Source organism: Vulpes lagopus, chromosome 5, assembly GCF_018345385.1.
Source record: "Vulpes lagopus strain Blue_001 chromosome 5, ASM1834538v1, whole genome shotgun sequence".
Taxonomy (NCBI): Eukaryota; Metazoa; Chordata; class Mammalia; order Carnivora; family Canidae; genus Vulpes; species Vulpes lagopus.
This window is the reverse complement of record NC_054828.1, coordinates 99985161-100009027: the sequence shown is the minus strand read 5'-3', so window position 1 is coordinate 100009027 and position 23867 is coordinate 99985161. Positions and strand designations below refer to the sequence as shown.

At 44.6% G+C, this 23867-nt stretch overlaps 1 protein-coding gene across 1 annotated transcript in view; it reads left to right on the top strand.

The window, feature by feature from the left end:
* Nucleotides 1-15482, top strand: part of EML4 (EMAP like 4) — a 156936-nt gene extending 141454 nt beyond the window's left edge. Inside the window, exons 20-23 of the mRNA XM_041757000.1 lie at nucleotides 8420-8507; nucleotides 9007-9105; nucleotides 12184-12314; nucleotides 12660-15482. Coding sequence (XP_041612934.1) covers nucleotides 8420-8507; nucleotides 9007-9105; nucleotides 12184-12314; nucleotides 12660-13130 — 789 coding nt within the window. The 3' untranslated portion in view covers nucleotides 13131-15482. The remainder of the gene's footprint in view (nucleotides 1-8419; nucleotides 8508-9006; nucleotides 9106-12183; nucleotides 12315-12659) is intronic.
* Nucleotides 15483-23867: the final 8385 nt, after the last annotated feature.

The window sequence follows — 23867 nt, the reverse complement described above, 5'->3', positions numbered from 1 at the left end:
TGAAATATTCCACAAAAGGAATTTTCAGGTTACTGAAGTTTACCCTACTAGGCACTAAGTTTTTCTTAATTTTTTACCTCACTCTTTTTGAAAGTATATCAATTAAATTTTAATCTTGTGGAATCAGAAAATTTTACAGGTAGCCTTGTAGTACACACTTGACTCAGCTCTTATGATGTAGAGACTGACTTTCAGAGAAGATAAAAGACTTGTCCTTGGTTGCATCATGACATGGCAAATCCAGGGCCTGAACCCTCTTCTCCTCTTAGTAGAACAGACTTTCCAGTATAATGATAATGCCTCAGGTTTTTCAATATGTATCTCACTGTCCTGTGCTCTTATAGTACAACTGATCCAGAAAGGAAACAACAGTGTGTAACACTGAATAATGAGAATGACCTTGGAAGTGTTGAGAAATAGCAAGTTTATCAATGCATGAGACTTCACCTTCTCCAGTTAGGCAGCTTTTGTCTTTAAAGCATTTGAAAGTATTATTTTGAGATATCCTTAGGAACTGTTAAAGGTGATCATACTGTTTGAGGCTGTAATGAAAGGCTCAGCTACTCTGCTTTTCTAATTATCTTATGTTCTATGCTTTGCTTCCAGCTGTCACTTCTCCTTGCTGTCTGCTTCTACCAGCTGGTCTTACAATTTCATATTAACTGCTTTTATCTTTTGTCTGCTAGGGTATATAAGACAGACAGAACTGAGCTAATGCTGATTTTGCCACTTATTAGATTGAGACTTTAGATAAGTTCATTAACTTCTCTGAGTCTTATCTTAGTTTTCTTAAAATTGGACATAATAACAGCTCCTACTATATAGGATTGTTGTGAGATCAGGAATTACTCTCAGAGTTGCAAATACAAATGTTTTCTATTTTATTTCCAATACTTTCCTCTTACTAGTTAATATTTAAGTAACCACCATAGATGCAGAAGTATATTTAGAACTTTAGAAAATGTCTCTCTCGGGCAGCCTGGGTGGCTCAGCGGTTGGGTGCCTGCCTTCGGCCCAAGGTGTGATCCTGGAGACCCAGGATCAAGTCCCACATACAGCTCCCTGCATGAAGCCTGCTTCTCACTCTGCCTGTGTCTCTGCCTCTCTCTGTGTCTCTCATGAATAAATAAATACAATCTTTAAAAAAAAAAAAAAAAAGAAAGAAAATGTCGCTCTCCTAAATTAACCAAGCAGTTGGAGCCTGTCCCTCTTCATGGCATCATTTTATGTGCAAATGTCCGTTGAGATGACTGGTACCCAAGAACACAAAGGAGTGCTTCTTGATAAAGGGCAGCTGGCATGCCTCATCAGTGGCATGCTTGACAAGGTTGTTAGAGGCGGAGGCCTTGCTCACAGTCATAAGCTATGAAACAAAACAAGTTCCATTTTAGAGAAATGGACTTAATTCATGCAGGTTCTCCAGAGCTGTATTCTAACATTCCAGTTTACAAAAGCTATAACTGGTGAGGGACTAAATCCTAGTTTCTTCTGACCCATCAGGTTTTCTCTCTATAAGTAAGCCTCAAGAAGCCAACTCAGAATCAGAATGGTAGTTTATTCATTTAAAATAAAATAAAATATATAGGGGCGCCTAGGTGGCTCAATAAGTTAAGTGCCTGCCTTCAGCTCAGGTCATGATCCCAAGATCATGAGATTGAGACCTGCATCAGGCTCCCTGCTTGGTGGGGAGTGTGCTGCTCCCCCTGCTTGTGCTTGATTGTGTGCATGTGCTCTCACTCTCTGTCAAATAAATAGAATCTTTAAAAAAAAAAAATAGAGGGGCACTGGGGTGGCTCAGTGATTGAGCATCTGCTTTTGGCTCAGGTCATGACGCCAGGGTCCTGGGATCGAGTCCCACATCAGGCTTCCCACTGGGAGCCTGCTTCTCCCTCTACCTATGTCTCTGCTTCTCTCTCTGTCTCTCATGAATAAATAAAATCTTAAATAAATAAATAGGTATATAAATGCCGAGGACATGCATATCCTCCAGTCAATACTTCTCTTTAGGCAAAAACATATCCTCCAGCCAATACTTCTCTTTAGGCAAAAACATGCATGTGAAAACAGAGTATAATCAGGAGGTAAGCCAACTTGGCACCTACATCCCCAGTAGGTCAATAGCTGCCACTGGAACTGGTCTTGGTTCAGGTCCCTCTACCCTAGACTAGGTGGGTGCTATCCAGGTTTGCCTCTGTGACTCATTACTGACCACCTTACCACCATCCCCACCTGAATAACACTTCTTTGGACAGATTCGTACATGCAGTCAGGTTGTACTCTCTGCTTGCTGGCCTTGTACCAATTTGATTCTTACTTCTTGGCCTTTTTCTGCTTTGACTTATTTTGTATTGATTGTGAAGTGTAGCTTTCTGGGCGAGCTGAGGGATGGAGAGGAAGAGAATGGAGTCATCATCCCTTTATATTGTCTGTGGCAGCCTTTTATTTTCTCTTTTGTGACCTGTCTCTGCCCTCTCACGTCCCATGTTTGCCCCTGGGAGCACACTGTCTTCCTGCTGCCCTTGGGCTTTCTGCATCCCCTCAAGCCTACTTGACCAGATCTGTGGCATTTTCTGCCCTTAATTAGATCCTGTGATTTAGAATGACCTTTTTTTCTTTCTTTCCCATGAAAACATCCATCTTCTTAGTGTTTAGTACATATTAGAAGAAATGGTTTGACTAAACTGTAGGATTCAGGGGTTCATGGTTGTATCATAAACTGTATAAGCAGTTTGATTTTTGAGAGAGAAAAAGCACACACGTGCATGCATGCAGTCATTGGGGGGAGGGGCAGAGGGAGAGAGAATCTCAAGCAGACTTTGTGCTGAGTGCAGAGTCAGGCTCGATCAAATGACTGAGATCATAACCTGAGCCAAAATCAAGAGTCAGATGCCTGACTGAGCCACCCAGTTGCCCCGAGTGGTTTAATATTGTAACTCCTGCTATAGAAAAGTTTGTAAGAAGGCTTTGGATTGGGTAGCCTGGGTGGCTCAGCAGTTTAGTGCTTGCCTTCCACTCGGGGCGGGATCCTGGAGACCTGGGATCGTCCCGTATCGGGCTCCCTGCATGGAGCCTACTTCTCCCTCTGCCTGTGTCTCTGCCTCTGTGTGTGTGTGTGTGTGTGTGTGTGTGTGTGTGTGTGTGTGTGTGTGTGTCTCATGAATAAATAAATAAAATCTTTTAAAAAAAAAAAAAAGGCTTTGGATTCAGATAGAAGCTCTTTTCCACTTGACTTCTGCAAAGCCCTAAGGATGGGGCTGGCTGGCCTGGGCTGGTATGGGTATGATTTTCTTTGCTTTGCATATTGGGCTTTTCTTGTAAGATTTAATATGTAAGAAAGATTTAATAGCTAAAAAGAATTTGAAGACTGTCAGTTGGTTATCTGAAATATTCTTGAGTAATAAGAGTTGAGGATTATGAGGTTTTCTAAGTTTTGTTGCTTTCCATAAAGTGTTTCTTTATCTCGGCCTTTCCTGTGCTGTTTTGAAAATGTACTGGAAAAGTCCTGTTACTTGTAAATTCCTTTTCTTAAAATGCTACTTTGAAATTACTTCCTGCTCATCTTCAGTGTTAGAGAAATGAGTTAAAAGATAAGCATGATTTTTTTTTTTTAAGATTTATTTATTCATGATAGACACAGAGAGAGAGAGAGGCAGAGACACAGGAGGAGGGGTAAGCAGGCCCACGCCAGGAGCCCGATGCGGGACTCGATCCCGGGACCCCAGGATCACGCCCCGGGCCAAAGGCAGACGCGAAACCGCTAAGCCACCCAGGGATCCCAAGCATGATTTTTAAATGCTGTGCTCTCTGACCTGGGCTTAAACTCTGGCTCCACCAATTCTGTATTATGTGACCTCAGCAAAGTTATGTAACCTCTCTCTGCCTCCTGGACTCACTCATCTGCTAAGTGGGTGTCCTCATTCAGGCTGCTGGGAGATTTAGAGGTTACAGTGTATGCCCTGCACATAGAATGTTCTTTGCTCAATGTTAGGTGCCAGCAGCAGCAGCAGCATTAGCATTGTTCTCATTAACTGAAAAAGTAGATGAGTTAACTAGATGAGTTGTACTTAAGGGTGTTTTTCAGCATTTATAATATTGAATCTATGAAAGTTCAAGAGGTTTTCTAATTATGTATAATCGTGGATTTTCCTTTAAAGAGTTTAAGTGTTCTGATTGACCTAAAGTTTCTACTCTCCTTGCAGTAGAATTAAGATGATTTTATTCACCTGAGCGCCAACATCCTGACTTTCTGTTTGACATCCAATTCCTGTTTCTTTTAACACTGTGAAGGTAGCATAGGAAATGAAGTATATTGAAGTTGCAGTGATGTACTGTTACAGAGTCTGTTAGGATAGGAAAGAAATGCTAGTAAAAGTAAGTGTTCTTTTTGCCAAGATTTTGGTAATTGAAAATATACATCAAAGAGAATAAAAAAGCCTTGAACTACTTAGAAATCTCCAGGAAACCAATCCATAAAACTAGTCCAATATTTCAGTAAGGTATTAGGATTCAGTGTTACTGTAACAGGATATATTGTATTACCTTGTGCCTTCAAAAAATGGAGGGATGTGTTATTTAAGCAGAAGCCATCAGGAACCCAAAATCTTTATTTATTTTCTATCATTTTCCAGTCATCAGGACCCCCCCCCCTTTTTTTTTAATTAGAATTGCCACAGAGATAGCACAAATGGTGGAGAGGGAGAAGCAGCGCCCCCACAGAGCAGAGAGCCCAATGATGGGGGGCTGGATCCCACGACCCTGGGATCATGACCTGAGCCAAAGGCAGGCACTTAACTGACTAAAGCCTCCTGGGCACCCTTGGTCATCAGATCCTAGTTCCAGGAGGAAAGGATCAGAGCAAGGGGAAAGGTACTCCTCCCCCTAAGTCCATTCTCTTCAAGTTTCCCTGAAAGCACCACTCAGTGATTTCTGCCACCTGTAGCTGCAGTAGAGGTTGGGAAATCCAGTGTTTCAGCTGGGTACCTAAGGCGAGGGGGTGTGGGGTGCAGAATGTGGCTTGACTAGGCGGCTGACAGTCTGTACTCTAAAGAATAGCTTTCCTTTGGGGTGCCTGGCTGGCTCGGTTGGAAGAGTATGCAACTCTTGATCTCAGGATTGTTGAGTTTGAGCCCCACATGGGGTGTAGAGATTACAATTAATAAAAACATATTTATTTAAAAAAATAACTTTCCCTTGAACCAGCAAAAGTACATCAGAAACATGATTGGGGGGGGGGGAATCATGTTCACAATAGCAACAAAAACTGTAGATGTTTTGAGAATAAAACTAGCAAGTAGAGCACAGGAAACATGGTTGAAAAAAAGAACTGAAAAAATAAGAGACATAGAAATACAAAGAAATGATAAAAATACCTGTTTTCTACAAATTACTCTGTAAATTTTATAGTCTTAAACTTTCAGCATTGATAAAAATGGTTCTAAAGTTCATCTGAAATTTTCCACATAACTACAAAACTATCACAGTTGGGCAGAGATAGGCAGATAGACTACTTGAACAGAAAAAAGGATCCAGAAACATTTCAGTTTATATAGAAATCTACTAGATAATAAGAGGTATTTGAAATGAGTAGAGTAAGAATGGACTGTTCTCTGCCTGCGTTTTCCAGCACCACAGCTACTAATCACAACTTTCTGTTCATTAAATTAAATACAATCCCATTCCCTGGGAGCACTAGCTACATTTCAAGTACTCAGAAGCCACAGCTGGCTCATTGCTGCTGCACTGAACTGTGTATGTGGACAACACTTTCATTACTGCAGAAAGTTCCATTGGATAGCACTTTCCTAGATGGTGATGGAGGGTCACACCTGAATACCTTCTTAGGGAAAAGCTTAGATTCCTAACTCTAGGCCTTGCTACTTTTTAAAAAACTCTTCATGTAATTTTAATATATAACCAGGGCTGCAACCACTGATGAAGATGATCCTTCAGTTGACAAAGATTTAGCTAAAGTATTTTATTTTTTTTTCAGAGTAGTTTCTTTTGGGCTCCATTACTTGTGATTATTACTATGATTATTTCATAGCAGTAATGAAAGTGTCAGCTTAGAGTACTTTACTGTTTCTTTTCAAGGAAGTATACTAGATTTTGTTCCCAACTGTGTCTGTGCCCTTGGGGTAGTGTTTGGAGGCTACCTCCCCCAAGCTATGCATGTACCTTCTGTTGCCTGTGAGTTGGGTAGGGCAAGGACACTCCAAAATGGTATCTGGGAAGGTAACATTATAGACCCCCAAATAGTTACATTTAATCTTCTCTTTGCCTCCTACCCATAGGAGGGGGAAAAATACTCACTTTGGTTTTCTGGTATGAATTGATAACTTCCACAAGGTCTTTTCTATATTTGAGTACTTTTGTTACTCAGGAGTTCTTTGTGAGAATACTTATACTGATTTACCTTCTAAATATGTTCTGTGTCCCATATAGATGAAACTACATGAATATTATATATACATTGTTTCTAATGCTCCTCTTCTTTTTGAGATTTTATTTGAGAGAAAGGGAGAGAGAGAGAACATGCACACGAGTGGAAGGGAGGGGTAGAAGAAGAAGCAGACTCCCTGCTGAGCAGGGAGCCTGATGTGGGACTTGATCCCAGGACCCTGGGATCCTGACGTGAGCTTAAGGGAGATGCTTAATCAACTAAGCCACCCAGGGGCCCAGTGCTCTTCTAAATGATATTATTAAAGCCTTTTCACAACAATCCAGGTGATATTTTTAAATACTTCTACATTAGTGTGAATGCTTCCTGGAGGACTGCATTTTGCCTGTCTAATCTGGCAAAATCCTTCATGCATTTAGCCAGCAGTTCTCTTATCTGAGAGGCATGGCTGCTCCTGACGCCAGAGCCAGACATCATCAGACTCCTGTACACCATGAAAAGTTTTTGTGTAAACCTTACACCCCTGCCAAATTCAGAAAATACCCAGTAACCACATGTATCTTTCTGGTTTTGAAACTTGATTTCTTGTGAAGTTGGTAGGTCTCCATTGTGCCTAGAAAGTGATCTCCAACCTGTTCTCCAGTATACCTCCTAATCTCTGCTGATTTCAGGAGCTTCACAGTGCTCAAATTCATAGCATTTAAATTTATTTAAAGATATAAATATATTCGACATACAGCACCATGGGGGAGATCATAGCTCCGGACAGGTGTTGTTAAACTTCAAAGGTACTGGAATAATACTTGGTATGAATCATTAAAAACCCTACTTGAGTACTTTGAATTTTTTAATTTTAATTTTAATCATGTGCAGAAAGCTAGTAATTCAAAAAGTACAATAGAAATTAAATCTTTACCACAGACTGTAGGAATTAAAAGTGCTTTTGAGTCTCCATTGACTATGGTAAATCATTAAGACTGTGTGTGATTTATCTTAGAAATCATCAAATGCTTATATAGGAAGTCAGCAGAATACAGCATTTAGTAGTTTTTAGTCTTAATTCCCACAGTGTTAGTAAAAACTGGAGCAGAAAAAGATTGTGTCTTCCTGTTCAAGGAATGTTTTAATGAGCCAGATGATCATACTGGATCCAGCTGTTCTGTTCATGTTGGGTGACCTTTTCCAAAAAATATTCTTTGGAGAGAAGAGTTTTTCTAGGAGAACTCCACATGCCTGTGTATCTGTGCCATATTCCCCAGCCTCTGGGGTGTGCCACGGATGCCAAGAAGCAGCCCAGGAAAACCATACTCTCTGTGACCAACCTGGAATCCTTACTTCATTGTCTAAAATGAAGTACCTCTAAAGGGGACACCAGTGACTTGAACTAAGGCCTGAGGGTAGGTGATCTGTGAAGTGTCCTTTAAGGCACAAGTCTGCAAGACTCATCTTTCTTGGAAGGCTAACACAAGTGATAGGTGATTTTTTACTGTTGTCTAGGTGGAGAGGTCGGCAGGAAACTGCCAGGTTCCAGGTGCTGCATGTTTCCACTGTGCTGAGATCTCTTTCATTCAGTTTTTTTTTTTTAAGATTTTATTTATTTTAGAGCTAAAATGCATGAGCAGAGGGGAGGAGCAGAGGAAGAGAGGCAAGCAGACCCCACCCTGAGCACAGAGCCCGACAGAGGGCTTGATCCTACGACCCTGAAATCATGACCTGAGCCAAAACCAGCAGTCCGACACTTAAGCGACTGAACCACCCAGGCGCCCCTGTTGCAGAGTTCTACCAGAACTCTTCGTGTATGGCTGGCATCTTCACACACCTGCATCTTTGGTTCCCAACAAAATAGGGTGAAAAAGAACTAAAGAACTGCTGTGAGCCTTGGTCAGTTCTAGAGGCTGTGATACTCCTCTGCACGCTTCAGGAAATCCAGATAAATGGCTACTTAGAAAATCTGTTGGTCGTTAAACTATTTATTATTCAAAATGCTAACTGCTTTCTAATAGTCGATCTGTTACTCCCTAGGGACATTCCAGCTATATCACACATCTTGACTGGTCCCCAGACAACAAGTATATAATGTCTAACTCAGGAGACTATGAGATATTGTACTGTAAGTATGAATGATCACGTCCAACTGAGATGTATCTATCAGGGAGGCAAATGAACAGGCTGTACAGAATTTGAATTGTACAGAGAGTGCATGCTGGCTCTCTGACTCGATAAGGCATGTGCTTCTCTGCACGCTAAGGAATGAAGAGTCTCAAATATGGTTCACTTCTCCAAGAAAGCAACGAATTAATTTATATGTGGAGACATATAGTCATAAGAAATTACTCCGACTGCTGCTCTAATATGGCTCTGTATTTAACTTCTACTGGAGAGAGGAAAGAATATAATACATGGGCATTTATGCTTTTTAAAGAAAAAACAGTTTCAGTGGAGAACAGTTTTGTAGTTTTATAAACCGTTTCTTTTTTAAGTGTGTCTTAATGTTTTTCTGTGTATGGACTATAAATACAAATAAACATGACTAGTTTGAATCAGGATACACTTTCAAATACATTTGTACACAGGCATTATGATTATACTCCCTGTTTCTAAATTTAAAGGGGACATTCCAAGTGGCTGCAAACTAATCAGGAATCGGTCGGATTGTAAGGACACTGATTGGACGACATACACCTGTGTACTGGGCTTTCAAGTCTTTGGTAAGAACATGACAACTGATGGGGAAAGATGGTTTATTAGGGGTTCTATATATAATAATTGCTTAAATTTCCAAATGAAAAAGAGTCTGCATGTGTTCTTCAGTGCTGTCACTATTAATGCCAGATTCAGAGAAATTCAATGTATTAAGATCAAACCAATTTGAAGTTCTCTGCAGAATCCAGCAAACTTTTGGTCCTCGATAAATATCAGACACTTTAAAGAAATTTACATAATAGCACAGACTGCCTTCCCATTTTTTTCCTCCAGTTGAAAATTGAAGCATTTTAATTTGTAAGGGCATTATTTTAAAAGTAGCTTTATTGAGCATACTATGTAATTCACCTATTTAAAGTGTATAGTACAGGGATGCCTTGGTGGCTCAGTGGTTGAGCATCTGCCTTCAGCTAGGGGAGTGATTCCTGGGATCAACTCCTGCATCAGGCTCTCTCCAAGGAGCCTGCTTCTCCCTCTGCCTGTGTGTCTCCCTCTCTCTGTCTCATGAATAAATAAATAATATCTTTATTTGAAAAGTAAAATATACAGTACAGTGGTTTTGGAATTGTAGTGTGTTTGAGAACATTTTCACCACCCCAAAATGAAACGTTCTATCACTCCTCACCTCTCCCTCCCTCTGCCCCCAGCAGCCACTAATCTACTTTCATTCTCTAATGACTTGCCTATTCTGGATTTAGTTCATCCACATTGTAGCATGTATCAGCACTTTGTTTTATGGCTGAATAATACCCCCTTGTATGCATGTAACCACATTTTGTTTATCCATTTATCAGTTGATGGACACTTGGGTTGTTTCTAGTTTTCAGCTAATAGAAATAATGCTCTTGTGAACAAGTATGTGAGAGTTTTGTATAGACCTGTTTTCATTTTCCCTTGAAATATACCTAGGAGTGGAATTCCAGACTCCACTGGTAACCTTGTGTTTAACCTTCTGAAGTACTGTCAAATGTTTTCCAAAGTGGCTGCACCACTTACATTCCCACCAGTGATTTTTTTTTTTCCCCACCAGTGATTTAAGAGGGATCCGTTTCTCCACATCTTGTCAGCAGTTCGTACTCTTGTGCTTGTGAATGTCCAGGTGGCTCAGCACCATTTGTTGAAATATAAAGGCATTTTTAGTAGACATTATTTAAAGGCAAAATTTGGAAATCACTGATCTGATGTTTTAGATATTTCTTGCAATCTTTTCTGTGACAGTTTTCTAAGTCTTTCCCAGTCTGGGTATATCCTTCTGAAAAAGCTATAAGACAAATGGAAAAGTTAAGATAATAAGGCCTTGTCTGCAAAGAATTAAAAAGAGATATATTCTACTCAGTAATTAGAATGCTGGATATATGGGGGGGAGGGGATATCTATACCTAAAGCAATGTCCAGAATATTAGTACTTTCCCTTTAACCACATCTCTACCTTCTGACAGTGGGGCTCTCTCCTCCAATCTGATTGTAGATGAGAACAGTTCTTCATGCTATGTACATTAGAAAAATAATCCATTATAGGCCCTTGTTCTAAACACAACTGCTAAAGATAGAGGCAAGTAAGGGCTAGCAAGAAGTTAAAAACAACCCTGACTGAGCCAGGTACAATTTCATTATTCTGGGTGAAACTGAAACAGTAGCCAATAGCTGGTAATTTACCTCGTTCTTGTAATGAAACAATATTTACTTAAGAGATGTCAGTTAAGTGTTTTGACTTGTTTTAGTGAATTTATCAAAAACTTCAAGAATGGCGCTGAACCAGCATATCAGCCCTTCTGTATGCAATAATTTCTATCTAATCCTAATAGAGTTTTGTGCTAATTATGTTGAACATGATCACCAGTGCCTCATAATGACTCAGAATAATTAAATTTGTTATGTCTCTGGACATAAATAATATTTCTATGAAAATTCTATGGGATAGTATGGTAGACTAGTGGATGGCCTGTGCATTCCATTAAGAAAGAATCTTCCAAGGCTTTCTTGGAAGTGCCTACCTGAAGGGAAGGAACAGCAAAGAAGAGAGTGTGTACATTTTACACAGCTTCCCCAGAGTCTACTTTGAAAAACTGCTGTGGCTTAGTTTCTGCACCTTGCTATACAACTAGCAGAATTTCCGCTCCACCTAGAAACTTTGTTTTGTTTAGATTTTATCTTTATTTATTCATGAGAGACACAATTTTGTTTCATCGTCTTTTAAAATTTCTATTTTTTGTTACTAGAAATATTTAACAATATTGGTGTCAATTTAAAATTTGTAAATATCAAAAAATAGTGAAATGCATCATAATTAAATTTATGATGCAACAAGCAATATTTTCAGGGCTTCATTTGAACATAAATGCATCTAATAGGAGTTACTTAAGGAAACAAGAAATCAACTTTTAATAATTCCTACCCTGGCAAATAATTAAATCACTAGGAAAATATGAAAGAACCAATGATTCAGTAAATGTGACTTGGGGGAGGGAGGGAGAAATTAAAAACAAGCACAGAATTTAAACTCAAAGACTGTTCTGGGATGCCTGAGTGGCTCAGCAGTTGAGCGTTTGCCTTCTGCTCAGGGGGTGATCCCAGAGTACCCGGATCAAGGCCCACATCAGGCTCCCTGGAAGGAGCCTGCTTCTCCCTCTGCCTTTCTCAGTCTGTCATTAATAAATTTATAAAAATAAAATCTTGAAGAAAAAAAAAAACCTCAAAGCCTGTTTCTTGTTGGTCTTAAAAAATAGGTGTTATTTCAGTGCTTTATCTGATGAATAAAGATAAAATCTTTAAAATATAAATTAAAAAGGAAGAGCTTATATGCTGAGGCGAGTTAAGCTAAAACGATTTGTTAGCACCACCTGCTGGTTACTAGTGAGTACTTCTGTGCCTTTATATTTTCCATCTTGAGACTATTTTCACTTAATTTTACTAGATTTGGGGTAGAACTTCATCCTTATAGTGAAGGCACTAAGAAATGTTCAGGCACTAAGAAACAGCTAAGTTTGAACACAGATGAAAATTAATAAGATTCTAAAATCCATGTAGCCTCACAGTTACATTTTAGACTAATTTTTCTACACCCCGGTGTTTCCATATCAAAGGTGTCTGGCCAGAAGGATCCGATGGGACCGATATCAATGCACTGGTACGATCCCACAACAGGAAGGTGATTGCTGTCGCTGATGACTTTTGCAAAGTTCATCTGTTTCAGTATCCCTGCTCCAAAGCAAAGGTAAAGTCAGTTTAATAAAAACTAGTGTTGTAGGCCTTTTATCGGGATATTTTTGTGTCGATGATGAGATGTGTAGAGTTACTCATCACTGCCTGTGATGCCCTGGGGCACAGGGGAGAGCACCTTTAAGCGTCCAGGCCGGCACTGCGTATTTACTTCTTCACCAGTAAGGTCAAGGAGAAGACCATTACAGAAGACGGCTGGGAAATTACTGCTAGCTCCATTCCTCAGATTTGATGACTCTGGCTTTAATTTGAATTACCTTCCTTACCAAGTCGCTTCCATTGCTGTAAATAGTCATGTAAAGACGGGGGTTAATTTTCCTGTCTGATTTGTTTCATCTAGGCTCCCAGTCACAAGTACAGTGCCCACAGCAGCCATGTCACCAACGTCAGCTTTACTCATAATGACAGTCACTTGATTTCAACGGGTGGAAAAGACATGAGCATCATTCAATGGAAACTTGTAGAAAAGTTATCTTTGCCTCAAAATGAGATTGTACCCGATGGTACTCTAACCAAAGCCCCCATCTCCTCCATCGAAAGTGCCGTGCAGTCTGATACTCCCACACCACCTCCTTCCCAGCCCTTAAATGAGACAGCTGAAGAAGAAAGTAGAATAAGCAATTCTCCCACACTTCTGGAGAACAGCCTGGAGCAGACTATGGAGCCCAGCGAGGACCACATGGAGGAACAGAGTGAAGGGGGCAGTGAGGACTTGGGTGAGCCTCTGGATGAGGAGCCATCCAGGGAGATCAAGGAGCAGAGGGCAGCCCCTCCTCCAGAGGACCAGCAAGACCCCGCACCCCTGTCTTAACCCCAGGCCTTCAGCATGACTCTCTTCTCCTTCAGCTACATGTGATCCTGGGATAGAGTTCAGATGACAGGCTGGGGAGTAATGGAGATAGATCACTAGTGATGCAGATCTTGGTTCCCGCGTGATCTGTTTTCAGTACTCTTACCTGCGGTCTCTCAGATGCGGCCCATCTAAAGCTTCAGTTTGGTGGGTGTGAAAATGAACCAAACTCTAAATAACAGGAAAGACACACATTAATTTCTCAGAAATTACTGTGTATGTAAGTGGTATGATGTAAATACTGGAAACAAAAACAGCAGTTGTATGGATTGAAAATCAACCCCTTGTTATCTGAACAAGTTTTCTTCAGGAACAACCAGAGGCATCATAAACACTGTTACTCATCTACTGGCTCAGACTGTGCTATATTTTTTTCCCTGATGCAGAAAAATGAGAAAACAAAAAATACTCTCTCACTGAGATATCCTCCCACCCAAATGACTAGTAGAAATTTTTTAGTTAAAAACTTCAGTATTGCTGCGAGCAGTGGTGTTGCCTTGAGTCCTAACGCCGTTTCCTCACACTACCGGTAGATGTCCAGATGTGCTCATTAGTCTACTGTCTGGGTGCTGCCTTTTCTAAGTCGTCATGATCATGAGGAACAGTCCCTTCATTTCTTGTGTGCAAATCTATTTCATCTTAGAACTAAGAAAGCAGTGGTTTGTTAAAGAGCTTTTAATGTATACTAAACCATTAATACTCAGAAATAATGGATTCCTCCAAGGATTCCTTTACTGGCCTAAACATTTTTTTAATGTTTGGCATTCAAGTGAATGGAAGAAGAAAAACCGCATGCCTATAAAACTAAGAATTACTTGGCTAATTTTAGCTTAGCCTTCCTCATAATTTGTTCCTTTGATAATAGAAATATAAATACAGTAAGTTTGAATTGGTGCTTGAAATTCATTGGTTTAGTTGTAATTTTTATACAGATTATATCGAGGGATAAGACACTCCGCAAATTACAAATTCTTTTTTTATAGAAGTATGAGTAACAGTCACAGTAATTTTTTTATAAATTGCATACATAACAGACTTGCTATATATGGCCATTTTTCTCCAGTAGAGTTATTGTAACCCTTGCGATTCTTTTTTTTTTCTTTTTTCTTTTTTTTTTTTTACCCTTGCAATTCTGATGTGGCTGTTCTCTGCTATTTTGGGCAATGCATGTATTATGCATTGGATAGTTTTGTTGTCAGATGACTGTTTTTCTTACTTACATGTTTCCTACTATAATTGCTGACAGATATGCATTTCTTATATATTTGTTTATACATTGATTATAAAAAACTTTGTTTTGATTTTTTGCTGAATTGTTTTGTTGTTGTTAGATCATGTTTAGAAACTTTGAATGAGTTCAGAAGTCTTAAGTATAAGTATGCAAGTGTTTACGTGATTGTGCCATTCCAAAGTGCATCAGAACTGTCATTCCCTTCTAGTATCTTCTCAGGAGTAATACAAATCAGGTATCTCATCATCATTTGGTAATTAATATACAAACTCCAGTGAACTCCCAAGGACACTCACATTTATATTCACATGCTGTATGTAAGGGTGTGGGTATGTGTGAAGGGGTGAGTGTAGACACTCTGTTTGTGTGTATCTATATAGGAAGATATACGCCACATTGAAAATACTCAGTGTATATCTCTATGTGTATAGGTATATGTCCATGTATATCTCTTTCCTTTTGTTTACAGTTGTTCAAAAAAAAAAAAACCTCAAAGTAGTTCTCTTCAAAAGAAGAGCAATTCCAAGCAATCCATCTTTTTTCAGTATGTTCTATTCATAATTATCAGAGAGCATCAATAAGTATATAAGGCATATATACTTGCCTGTATATGAGTGTAATTAAATCATCAGGTCAGCATGTGCTATTCCCTGCAAGAAAAATACTGAGGTGAACAGAACAAGTAGTTCTAGAAGAAAAAGCATTTCTTTATGTCCCTGGGGGATACAGCTCTCCATGATAAGCAGGGAATTTATTTAGGACACCAGTCACCTTTGGGGTTGCTGTGTACAATGAGATTTACAAAATCGTGATACTCTTGGGTGGTAGTTTCAAAAGACACTACTAATGCGCAGAAAGCGTTCCAGCTCTCTATTGCTGGCAACTACTGTTTAATGGTCAATTAAATCTGTGATAATGGTTGCAAGTGGGTGGGATTATGAAATTGTAGATGTTTCTAGAAAAACTTGTGAATGAAAATGAATCCAAGTGTTTCATGTGAAGATGTTGAGCCATTTCTATCATGCATTCCTGTCTCATGGCAGAAAATTTTGAAGATTATAAAATAAAATGATCAAAATGTTTCACATGTCTTGACTCTTACTTCATTGATACTGCTAGTTTCATGACTGTCCACTTATCAGAAGACACAGCTTTTTATCAGTTGTCTGCTGCTGCTGCTGCTGCTGCTGCTGGGGATACCACCATGTTCTGGTCGCAGCTAGCTCCATCTCATAACGTTTTTATTTCATGTCTACACGTCCTCTAATGTTTAACACTGGATGATCCTGGCAATCTTGGTTACCTTCCTGACATATTCCTGTCACTGCCTCCCCCTGGTGTCTGCTTTGTGAAGTCCTGGCTCTCCTGGCTTTCACCAGCTCTCCTGTGGTGCTTTGTGACATGTTCTCCACGCCACAGCTATAAGTTGGCTGCTACAAAGTTTTCTTTATAAATAATCAGAATGGGGGCATTCCATACATTCCTTAGTCTTAAAAGCATGGAGATGATGGGGTTTTCGTTACCTTATTCATCTTTGGTGACTATGATTATATGTCATACTCACATACACTCACATACACTAACCCCTGAGAGGCTGCCTGGGGTGGAAATTACTTCACCAATTCTGAGACAAAATGACAGGCATCAGAACAAACCCATTGAACAATTAGATTTTTCCTCTCGGTAAAAAGGAGATTCATAAAGGGGAAATTATGCAATCGATTGTGAACACACAAAGGTGGAGGTGGAACTCCTAGACAGAACTTAGGTTTCCAGCTTAAAGCTGGAACTGAAATGAAGGGAGTTCAAGAATATGTTTTTTAGGAATAAAAAATTCTATATATATAAATATATACATAAAAGGACAAAAAGGACATCTTTAGAACAAAGATAACAGGCTTGAAGAGCCGCCAACAGAGGAGCACCTGTGTGGCCTGCATGCGGTGGGGGAGTGTGACCCTGTAGGCAGGGTGATGGGGAGACTTGGTAGGTGGCCCATGTTCCTTTGCTTCGATGACAGCCATGCCAGGGCTTCATGTTTTGTAACTTCAACACTTGTACTTCTGCCATTCAGACTAGGAGAAAGACTGTTTTTAAGAGTGCACATGGGAGAAAGAGGGAAAGAGCAATCTCCTACCTAGAGCAGAGCACAACACGGGACTCGATCTCACGACCCTGAGATCATAACCTGAACCGAAATCAAGAATTGGACACTTAACCAACTGAGCCACCCAGGTGCTCTGAGAAAGGTATTCTTTATATCAGGGAAGAAGGGGTAGCCCAGGTGGCTCAGCGGTTTAGCACCTGCCTTTGGCCCTGGGTGCGATCCTGGAGTCCCGGGATCGAGTCCTTCATCAGGCTCCCTGCATGGAGCCTGCTTCTCCCTCTGCCTCTCTCTCTACGTCTGTCATGAATAAATAAATATTTTTTTTAAAATCATGGAAGAAGGAAATAAAAGGATTAATATTCACAGAGAATCTGGACAGGAGCTAGAGAAACAAGAGGGCCTGTGTCCATCTCCATCTATGCTCCATGAGCGGGGGGGGGGGGGGGGGGGGGTTAGGCGCTGCCCACGTGGACGCCAGGCCCTGCCAGGGCCCCCAGGGCTGCAGTCCTCAAGGACCGCAGAAAGGCCTCCAGGCCTTTTCACCCACAAATAGATGTAACCCTTTGTAAGGAGGCAGCTCCTGCTCTCCTTGCCCAATATCAGGTCATGTTACATGTTCTGTGCTAGCCAGTCAACCTTTAACAAAGAAAACCTGAATTTCTACTCTACGCTCATTAATGAAACCCTATAATAACCCTTAATGCTCTAATATAAAGGTGGCAAAGGAATAAAGAGAAAAACCCCAGACAAAAAGTTTCACTCCTCTGGACACGTCGGCCTGTTTCATTTCTGTGACTGAGGGTGGCATCCTTAGGAGACCACCGCTTCCTGAACTGGTTATGTTCCTGTTGGGTTTTGTTTTAGCCAAAACCAGAACTTCGGCAGAGAAAGTCACCGGTACCACTTCTGTATCTCAAAGGACAAAAACAAGAAGAGATGGGCGAGAACAAGTGCTCCCTGGCTAAAATAGCTCCCCCCCTCCCCCGCCCGGGTTGCTATTCAACAGTAGGAGCTAAGCTTTGTGTCACCCGTGCTTCACGTGTGCCAGCTCGTTCGTTGCGACAATCCTAGACTCGATTCTCCATTTTATGCACAAGGCAGCCTGAGGAACAGAGAGGCCGGGTCACACCACTGAGCCAAGACTGGAAGCCAGGTCCTCCTGCCGCCGAGCCCCTGCAGCGCCCGTGTGCCCTGCGCTGGCGCTTTGTCCTTGCTAATACGAAGACTGATCAGGGTATGACCCGAAGGGCAGCCTGAGGAAAACTACAGAGCGATTAGCCTTGGAAAAGGCAGCACTGGGCTCTGAACAGTCACGCAGTTGAAGGGACCCTGCTCGTGCACAAGGCCCCTCCTGCCACCCCTACAACCAGAGCGCAGGACGGAGAAGCTTCCAGGCCCGTCCACCATCCTGTGGCACCTGCTGCCAGCAGCTGCCTACCCTTCCTGCCTTCCTTGGCCGCAGTGAGGCGCATCTGTCCTCGGTTCCTAACACTTTAAACCTGTTTGTGTGAAGAGGCTGCTCCCTTGTTTTCCAACCTTTGGGCAATTTCCATTACGCTGAAAAAGAAGCGTAGCCACTTCTGTCTTTAGCCAAGTGCATTCTCCACTTTGTCCTCACCGCCCCCTCCCCCCACCCCAATCTTCTCCCATGAGCCTGGAGGCTCCGCCAGCCCCACACTCAGCCAGAGGCCTTTGATCATGCACCTCCTCCCCCTCAGCAGTGTAAACATGTGGTCCTGAAAATAGATCTTCCTAGAGAACCACCCATCGACAGAGATGAATACACGTAATTACGGTGCTGATGGCCAAACAGCTCAGTGGGATGACACAAAATCAGCTCCAGAGGCAGGTTTCAACTCTGGCTGATTTTACCTTCACCAGATCTCGCTAAAGGAACAGAAAACAAAGAGGGGGGCAGAAGCAATGGCCTCACATAGGAAAAACACATTTTCAGTAAAAAGCAAAGCCTTCATACCTGGTCATCCTGTCATTCTTGACGTGCCTGCAGCCACCGAGCCAGAGGGAGTCTTTGGAGCCAGCCTCTGCACGGCGATGCCCACGAGGCCCCCGCGCGGTGGGGCTGACTTGGAAACCCGGTTGCAGGCAGGGCAACCAGGAGCTGGCGTTCTCTTACCACGTCAACTGCAGGACACCAGTTCCATTAACAGAACTGTGAGTCGTGTGTCCGGATAAGGCAGGTCCTTCCTCTTCCACCTATAGTCTTTGGTCCCTCTACAACAAAAATGTATCGTGCTGCCAGCACCTTCCACGTGGTAGCCAGTTTGATTCCTGGGGCGACTAGGTGCAAAGGAATCGTCCACACGTCAGGTGCATGTTACTAGGCTGCCTCGCGCAGGGAGCTGTGCTGGCTCTGTGGGGAATCTGACGCCGAGACAGACGCAGCCCTGCCCTCACGGGGCATGTGACCTAAGAAGGTTGGAGAGACAGGCCTTGCATAGTTTAGAACTAATATAGCAAAGTCAGGTCCCCCCCACACACACAAATTAGAAGACTAACTGTATGCTCTAAGTAGCATGTCATTCGAAATGTGAAAAGTAAATATCCTAAGGAATCTTGGATTGGTCATCTATTGACACCACCCATCCGCTGCTTAAATTCTATAACAACATCCAAAAGGTCAAGTTTTAATATTTAATAATAGTGATGTAGAACCCCTACACCAGGACACTGAATAAAAAAGAACTATTGACATGTGAACATTTAGACGGAGCAAAAGGGCATTCATTATACAGAGTGAAATAAGAACAGGTGACGGATAATGGAATTCCTTCATAGCAAAAGAGTTTCTTGGTCATACGGTTTATCAACTCTAAGACATTGAGAGACCCTAGAGAGGGCCTAAAAAATTTTAAGGTGTTTCCTTAAATATAATCACAGTGTTCACTTACAAAGAGAAAAGTATCTGATTCACCTTTGGGTCCCTGTCTCCTAAGAGCATGTGCTTCTGCACCCTAATGAAACACCTGGTAGAAGCAGAGGATTAGTGGAATTCCTTGATAACCGTGGCTAGTGATTGCCAGGGGACAGGGACAGGTGGGGGAGATTCCACACCCAGGGGTTGCTTCACGGTGATGAACAGTCTGCACGCATAACAGTTGTGACAGTGATCACACAAATCCATCCATGGGATTCAAATGCATGGAACTACCACGTACGACAGTGGTACAGACTGCACGAGGGCTAGAGCGTGCATCGCTGTGTCAAGCCATTTCCTCATCTTGGTGAAACACGTTATGGAAGATCTCACCAATGGGTGGACCGAGGGAAGGGCTCACCGGACCCTGTACTGTGCCTGAAGCCTCCTATGAGTCTACCTGTTTCAAAATACAAAGTTTAAAAATAATGATGTAGGGGGATCCCTGGGTGGCTCAGCGGTTCAGTGCCTGCTTTGGGACCAGGGCCTGATCCTGGAGTCCCGGTCCAGGATGGCTCTGGTGTGAAGCCAGCAGTGGCATGATGAAGGTAATGATGGCTTTAGAACGCTGGCTGGTTGGCTTTGATTTGTGTACTTCTCCCTTGTGTGTGGCTCTGGGCAGGCCCCCTGGCCTTGTTTGGTGTTGAGGTTTCCACTCCCCAAGTCTTCTTTCAGATTTTTCTTATGGTTGCAAGCTATGCAAACCTCTTACTGACTGACCCTTTGACCTTCAATAGCTAAAAGTTACAGCAGGGGCAGTGAATGATTCATTGCTTAGACGTTGAGATACTACCTGGCCTCCGCAGTTAATACATTTATTTGACATTTTGTACATATTCTGGGTTGCATCACTCTTTAGCACCCAAAACTGCCCAACTTGGGTATGGTTGGGAAGTGGGGTCATGTCCTTAGTACTCTTCTTGTGAGGGTCATTGGTCATCCTCAGTTGTCAGGGGCTCCTCTGACCCACAGTTATCAAGGAATTCCACTAATCCTCTGCTTCTACCTGGTGTTTCATTAGGGTGCAGAAGCACATGCTCTTAGGAGACAGGGACCCAAAGGTGAATCAGATACTTTTCTCTTTGTAAGCGAACACTGTGATTATATTTAAGGAAACACCTTAAATTTTTTTAGGCCCTCTCTAGGGTCTCTCAATGTCTCAGAGTTGATAAACCGTATGACCAAGAAACTCTTTTGCTATTAAGGAATTCTATTACCTGTCACCTGTCCCAATCTGGGCACTCCATGTGACTGGTGGGGTTTGGTGTTTTAAGACAGGCTGCTCCTGGGTGGGTGCAGGTGGGGGAACCCTTGCCGTGGCCTCTGTTCCCTGGACAGGCCTCAGGGAGGTCTTGGGAAGTCTGGGTGAGATCCGGCCTTCCCAGGAGGGCTTGTGCATAGGGAGAGGAGTGCACTGCCATTAAAGACAGAGCGGGGGCGGGGATCCCTGGGTGGCTCAGCGGTTTGGCGCCGCCTGCAGCCTGGGGTGTGATCCTGGAGATGCAGGATCGAGTCCCACCTGGGGCTCCCGGCATGGAGCCTGCTTCTCCCTCTGCCTGTGTCTCTGCCTCTCTCTATATCTATTATAAATAAATAAAATCTTTTTAAAAAATGATGTAGAAACCTTGACCTTCCCTTTATGCGTTTGGAGGGAACATGGACAAGAAAATGGGCCTTCATACAACCACCTTTGGAAAATTTCCGACCTTGTACTCGAGGAACTCCCCCTGCAGGTCAGATGAAACCTTGCTGCTTACCGCGCAGCGCCCTCCGCGGCCTTTCGGCGCGGCTCGCCGGGCTGTGGCGGGGGTGGGGCGGGGGCGGGGACGTGCAGGACCCCCCACCCCCCCGGGGGCAGAGAGCCCGGCCGCGCTTCGGGGCCGGCGAGGCCGAGGGCCAGCCCCGAGCACCGAGGACCCCCTGGGCCGATACTCACGGCGCCTGCGGGCCGTCCTGCACCGCGGCCTCCTCCTGGTCTCCCGCCGCCTTCGGGCTCATTTGGAAACTCCCCTTCTCGGAAACCCCCGCCGCCTCCGGAGTCACCTTCCCTACTCAGAACCCATCAAGTGACAAGAGAAAGAAGGGCTCCCCCCGCGAGCCGCCCCGTGCAGCACCGCCACGAGGGTCTCGGGCTTTCCCCGGGGCCGCCGGGCCGGCTTCGGCGGAGCCCACGCTCACGTGGCCGAGCGGCCCACGAACACCTCCCCGCCGGGATCCCTCGCGGGAATGCTCGCCAGGCCTTGGCATTGCCCTTTAGAAGAGGAGCGGAGCCGGGAGCCCCCCGCCCCGCCTCCCCTGGAGGAACGTGGGGGGCCTGGGCGCTCACAGGCCCTCACCGGCGCTCACGGGCCCTCACCGGCGCTCACAGGCCCTCACCGGCGCTCACAGGCCCTCACTGGCCCTCACCGGTGCTCACAGGCCCTCACCGGCGCTCACAGGCCCTCACTGGCCCTCACCGGCGCTCACAGGCCCTCACCGGCCCTCACAGGCCCTCACCGGCGCTCACAGGCCCTCACTGGCCCTCACCGGCGCTCACGGGCCCTCACGGGCCCTCACCGGCGCTCACGGGCCCTCACCGGCGCTCACGGGCCCTCACCGGCGCTCACGGGCCCTCACCGGCCCTCACCGGCGCTCACGGGCCCTCACCGGCGCTCACGGGCCCTCACCGGCGCTCACGGGCCCTCACCGGCCCTCACCGGCGCTCACGGGCCCTCACCGGCGCTCACGGGCCCTCACCGGCGCTCACAGGCCCTCACAGGCCCTCACAGGCCCTCACAGGCCCGGAGCCTGCCCCTCCTCGGGCAAGTGGAGCTGGAGAGAGGAGGCTCAGCCGGAGAGGAAAGCCGTTTTCCATTGTGGGCTCGGGTGAGTTTAGGTGCTACCAGGCTGCCCCAAGTGCCCGCCCCCCGGGTCAGGATAGCCTGAGGGTGAGCCCCCGAGGCACAGGGGAGGCGCCCCCTGGTTGCTGGCGCCCTGCCCCTACCTGCTGGGTGAAAGCCCCGCTTTGGGGGGACGGGGGCGGGGCGGGGGGGGGGGGAGAGCGAGCGGCTGCGCCAGCGCCGGGCACAGGAAGGCCGTCGTCTCCCCAGGGCTGGCTGGAGCCTTCGTCCCCACACGCAGTGTTTGCCCGGGAAGCGATGAGCAGCACGACAGACGGTCAGGAAAGCTGAGGGAGGCCTGCAGGCTCCGCTAATAACGCCGCCGCCGTGGAGGGCCGCCCGCCCGAGCTGAAGTGGTTTCCATGGGAAACCCACACATTAAGATAGAAGAAAGTTCTTCTAAATTAAATGACAGTAATTAATCATCTATTTTAATTAAATGTTATCAAATTTAAACACAGGGATTTGTGGGGAAGGGCTGTCAGGAAACCACAGACGTGGCCATTTGCTCCGGTGGGAGCCGCGGACAAAGCCCAGGACACTTCTCAGGTACAGGGGTACAAGAGTTTTCTCCATAACAATAAGTTAAATGGGAAAAACAGCAGAATTTTAAAAACAAATCTTGGGCAGCCCGGGTGGCTCAGCGGTTTAGCGCCGCCTTCAGCCCAGGGCGTGATCCTGGAGTCAGAGGATCGAGTCCCACCTCGGGCTCCCTATAGGGAGCCTGCTTCTCCCTCTGCCTGTGTCTCTGCCTCTCTCTGTCTCTCATGAATAAATAAATAAAATCTTAAAAAAAAATAGTAGGACTGACAGGGTGGCCTCCACGGCCACACCCACGCCACCTGCAGAGGTGACTGTCCTTCGGCTGCCACAGGCTCCACCTCGTGCCCCCGCGGGCCTCCCCCCACGCGCCCTCCTTCCCAAGGGCGGCAGAACACCGCCCCCAGAACCTGCCTTGGGGAGAGTGAGGACTTGGAGCCGTTGCCTTGAAAGAGCAGATGCAGGGCGAGCCCCCGGTGCCTGAAGACAGCGGCTCTGAGAACGAACTCCATGATCACAGCCGCCCTCCCCGGGAGTGTCCTCAGCCAGCGGGGACGGATTCTTAGCACAGGAGAGGAGACTAGAAATGGATGCCACATCCTGGCAAACTGTCATACCTTCCATCTCTCTCTTTTTTTTAAAGATTTTATTTATTTGAGAGAGAGGGAAAGGGAGGAGAGGGAGAAGCAGGCTCCCCACTGACCAGGGGGCCCAACGTGGGACTCGATCCCAGGATCCAGGGATCATGACCTGAGCCGAAGGCAGACCTTAATAACTGAGCCACCCAGGCGCCCTCCCATCTGTTAAAAGAACAGGGCCCCTTCTTCCCTAGAAACCATTTACTCTCCCCTAAGAGGACTATGTCCCCCTCCCCTTTCCTTACTGACATCCAGTGAAGCCTGAACTCTAAGTAAGCTACCTCAGGGACTCATTGCCCCTTGGGCATCTCTCATGAATACAGGAGGTAAACATGTTAAATTTCGGGTTTGCTCTTGTTAATCTCTTT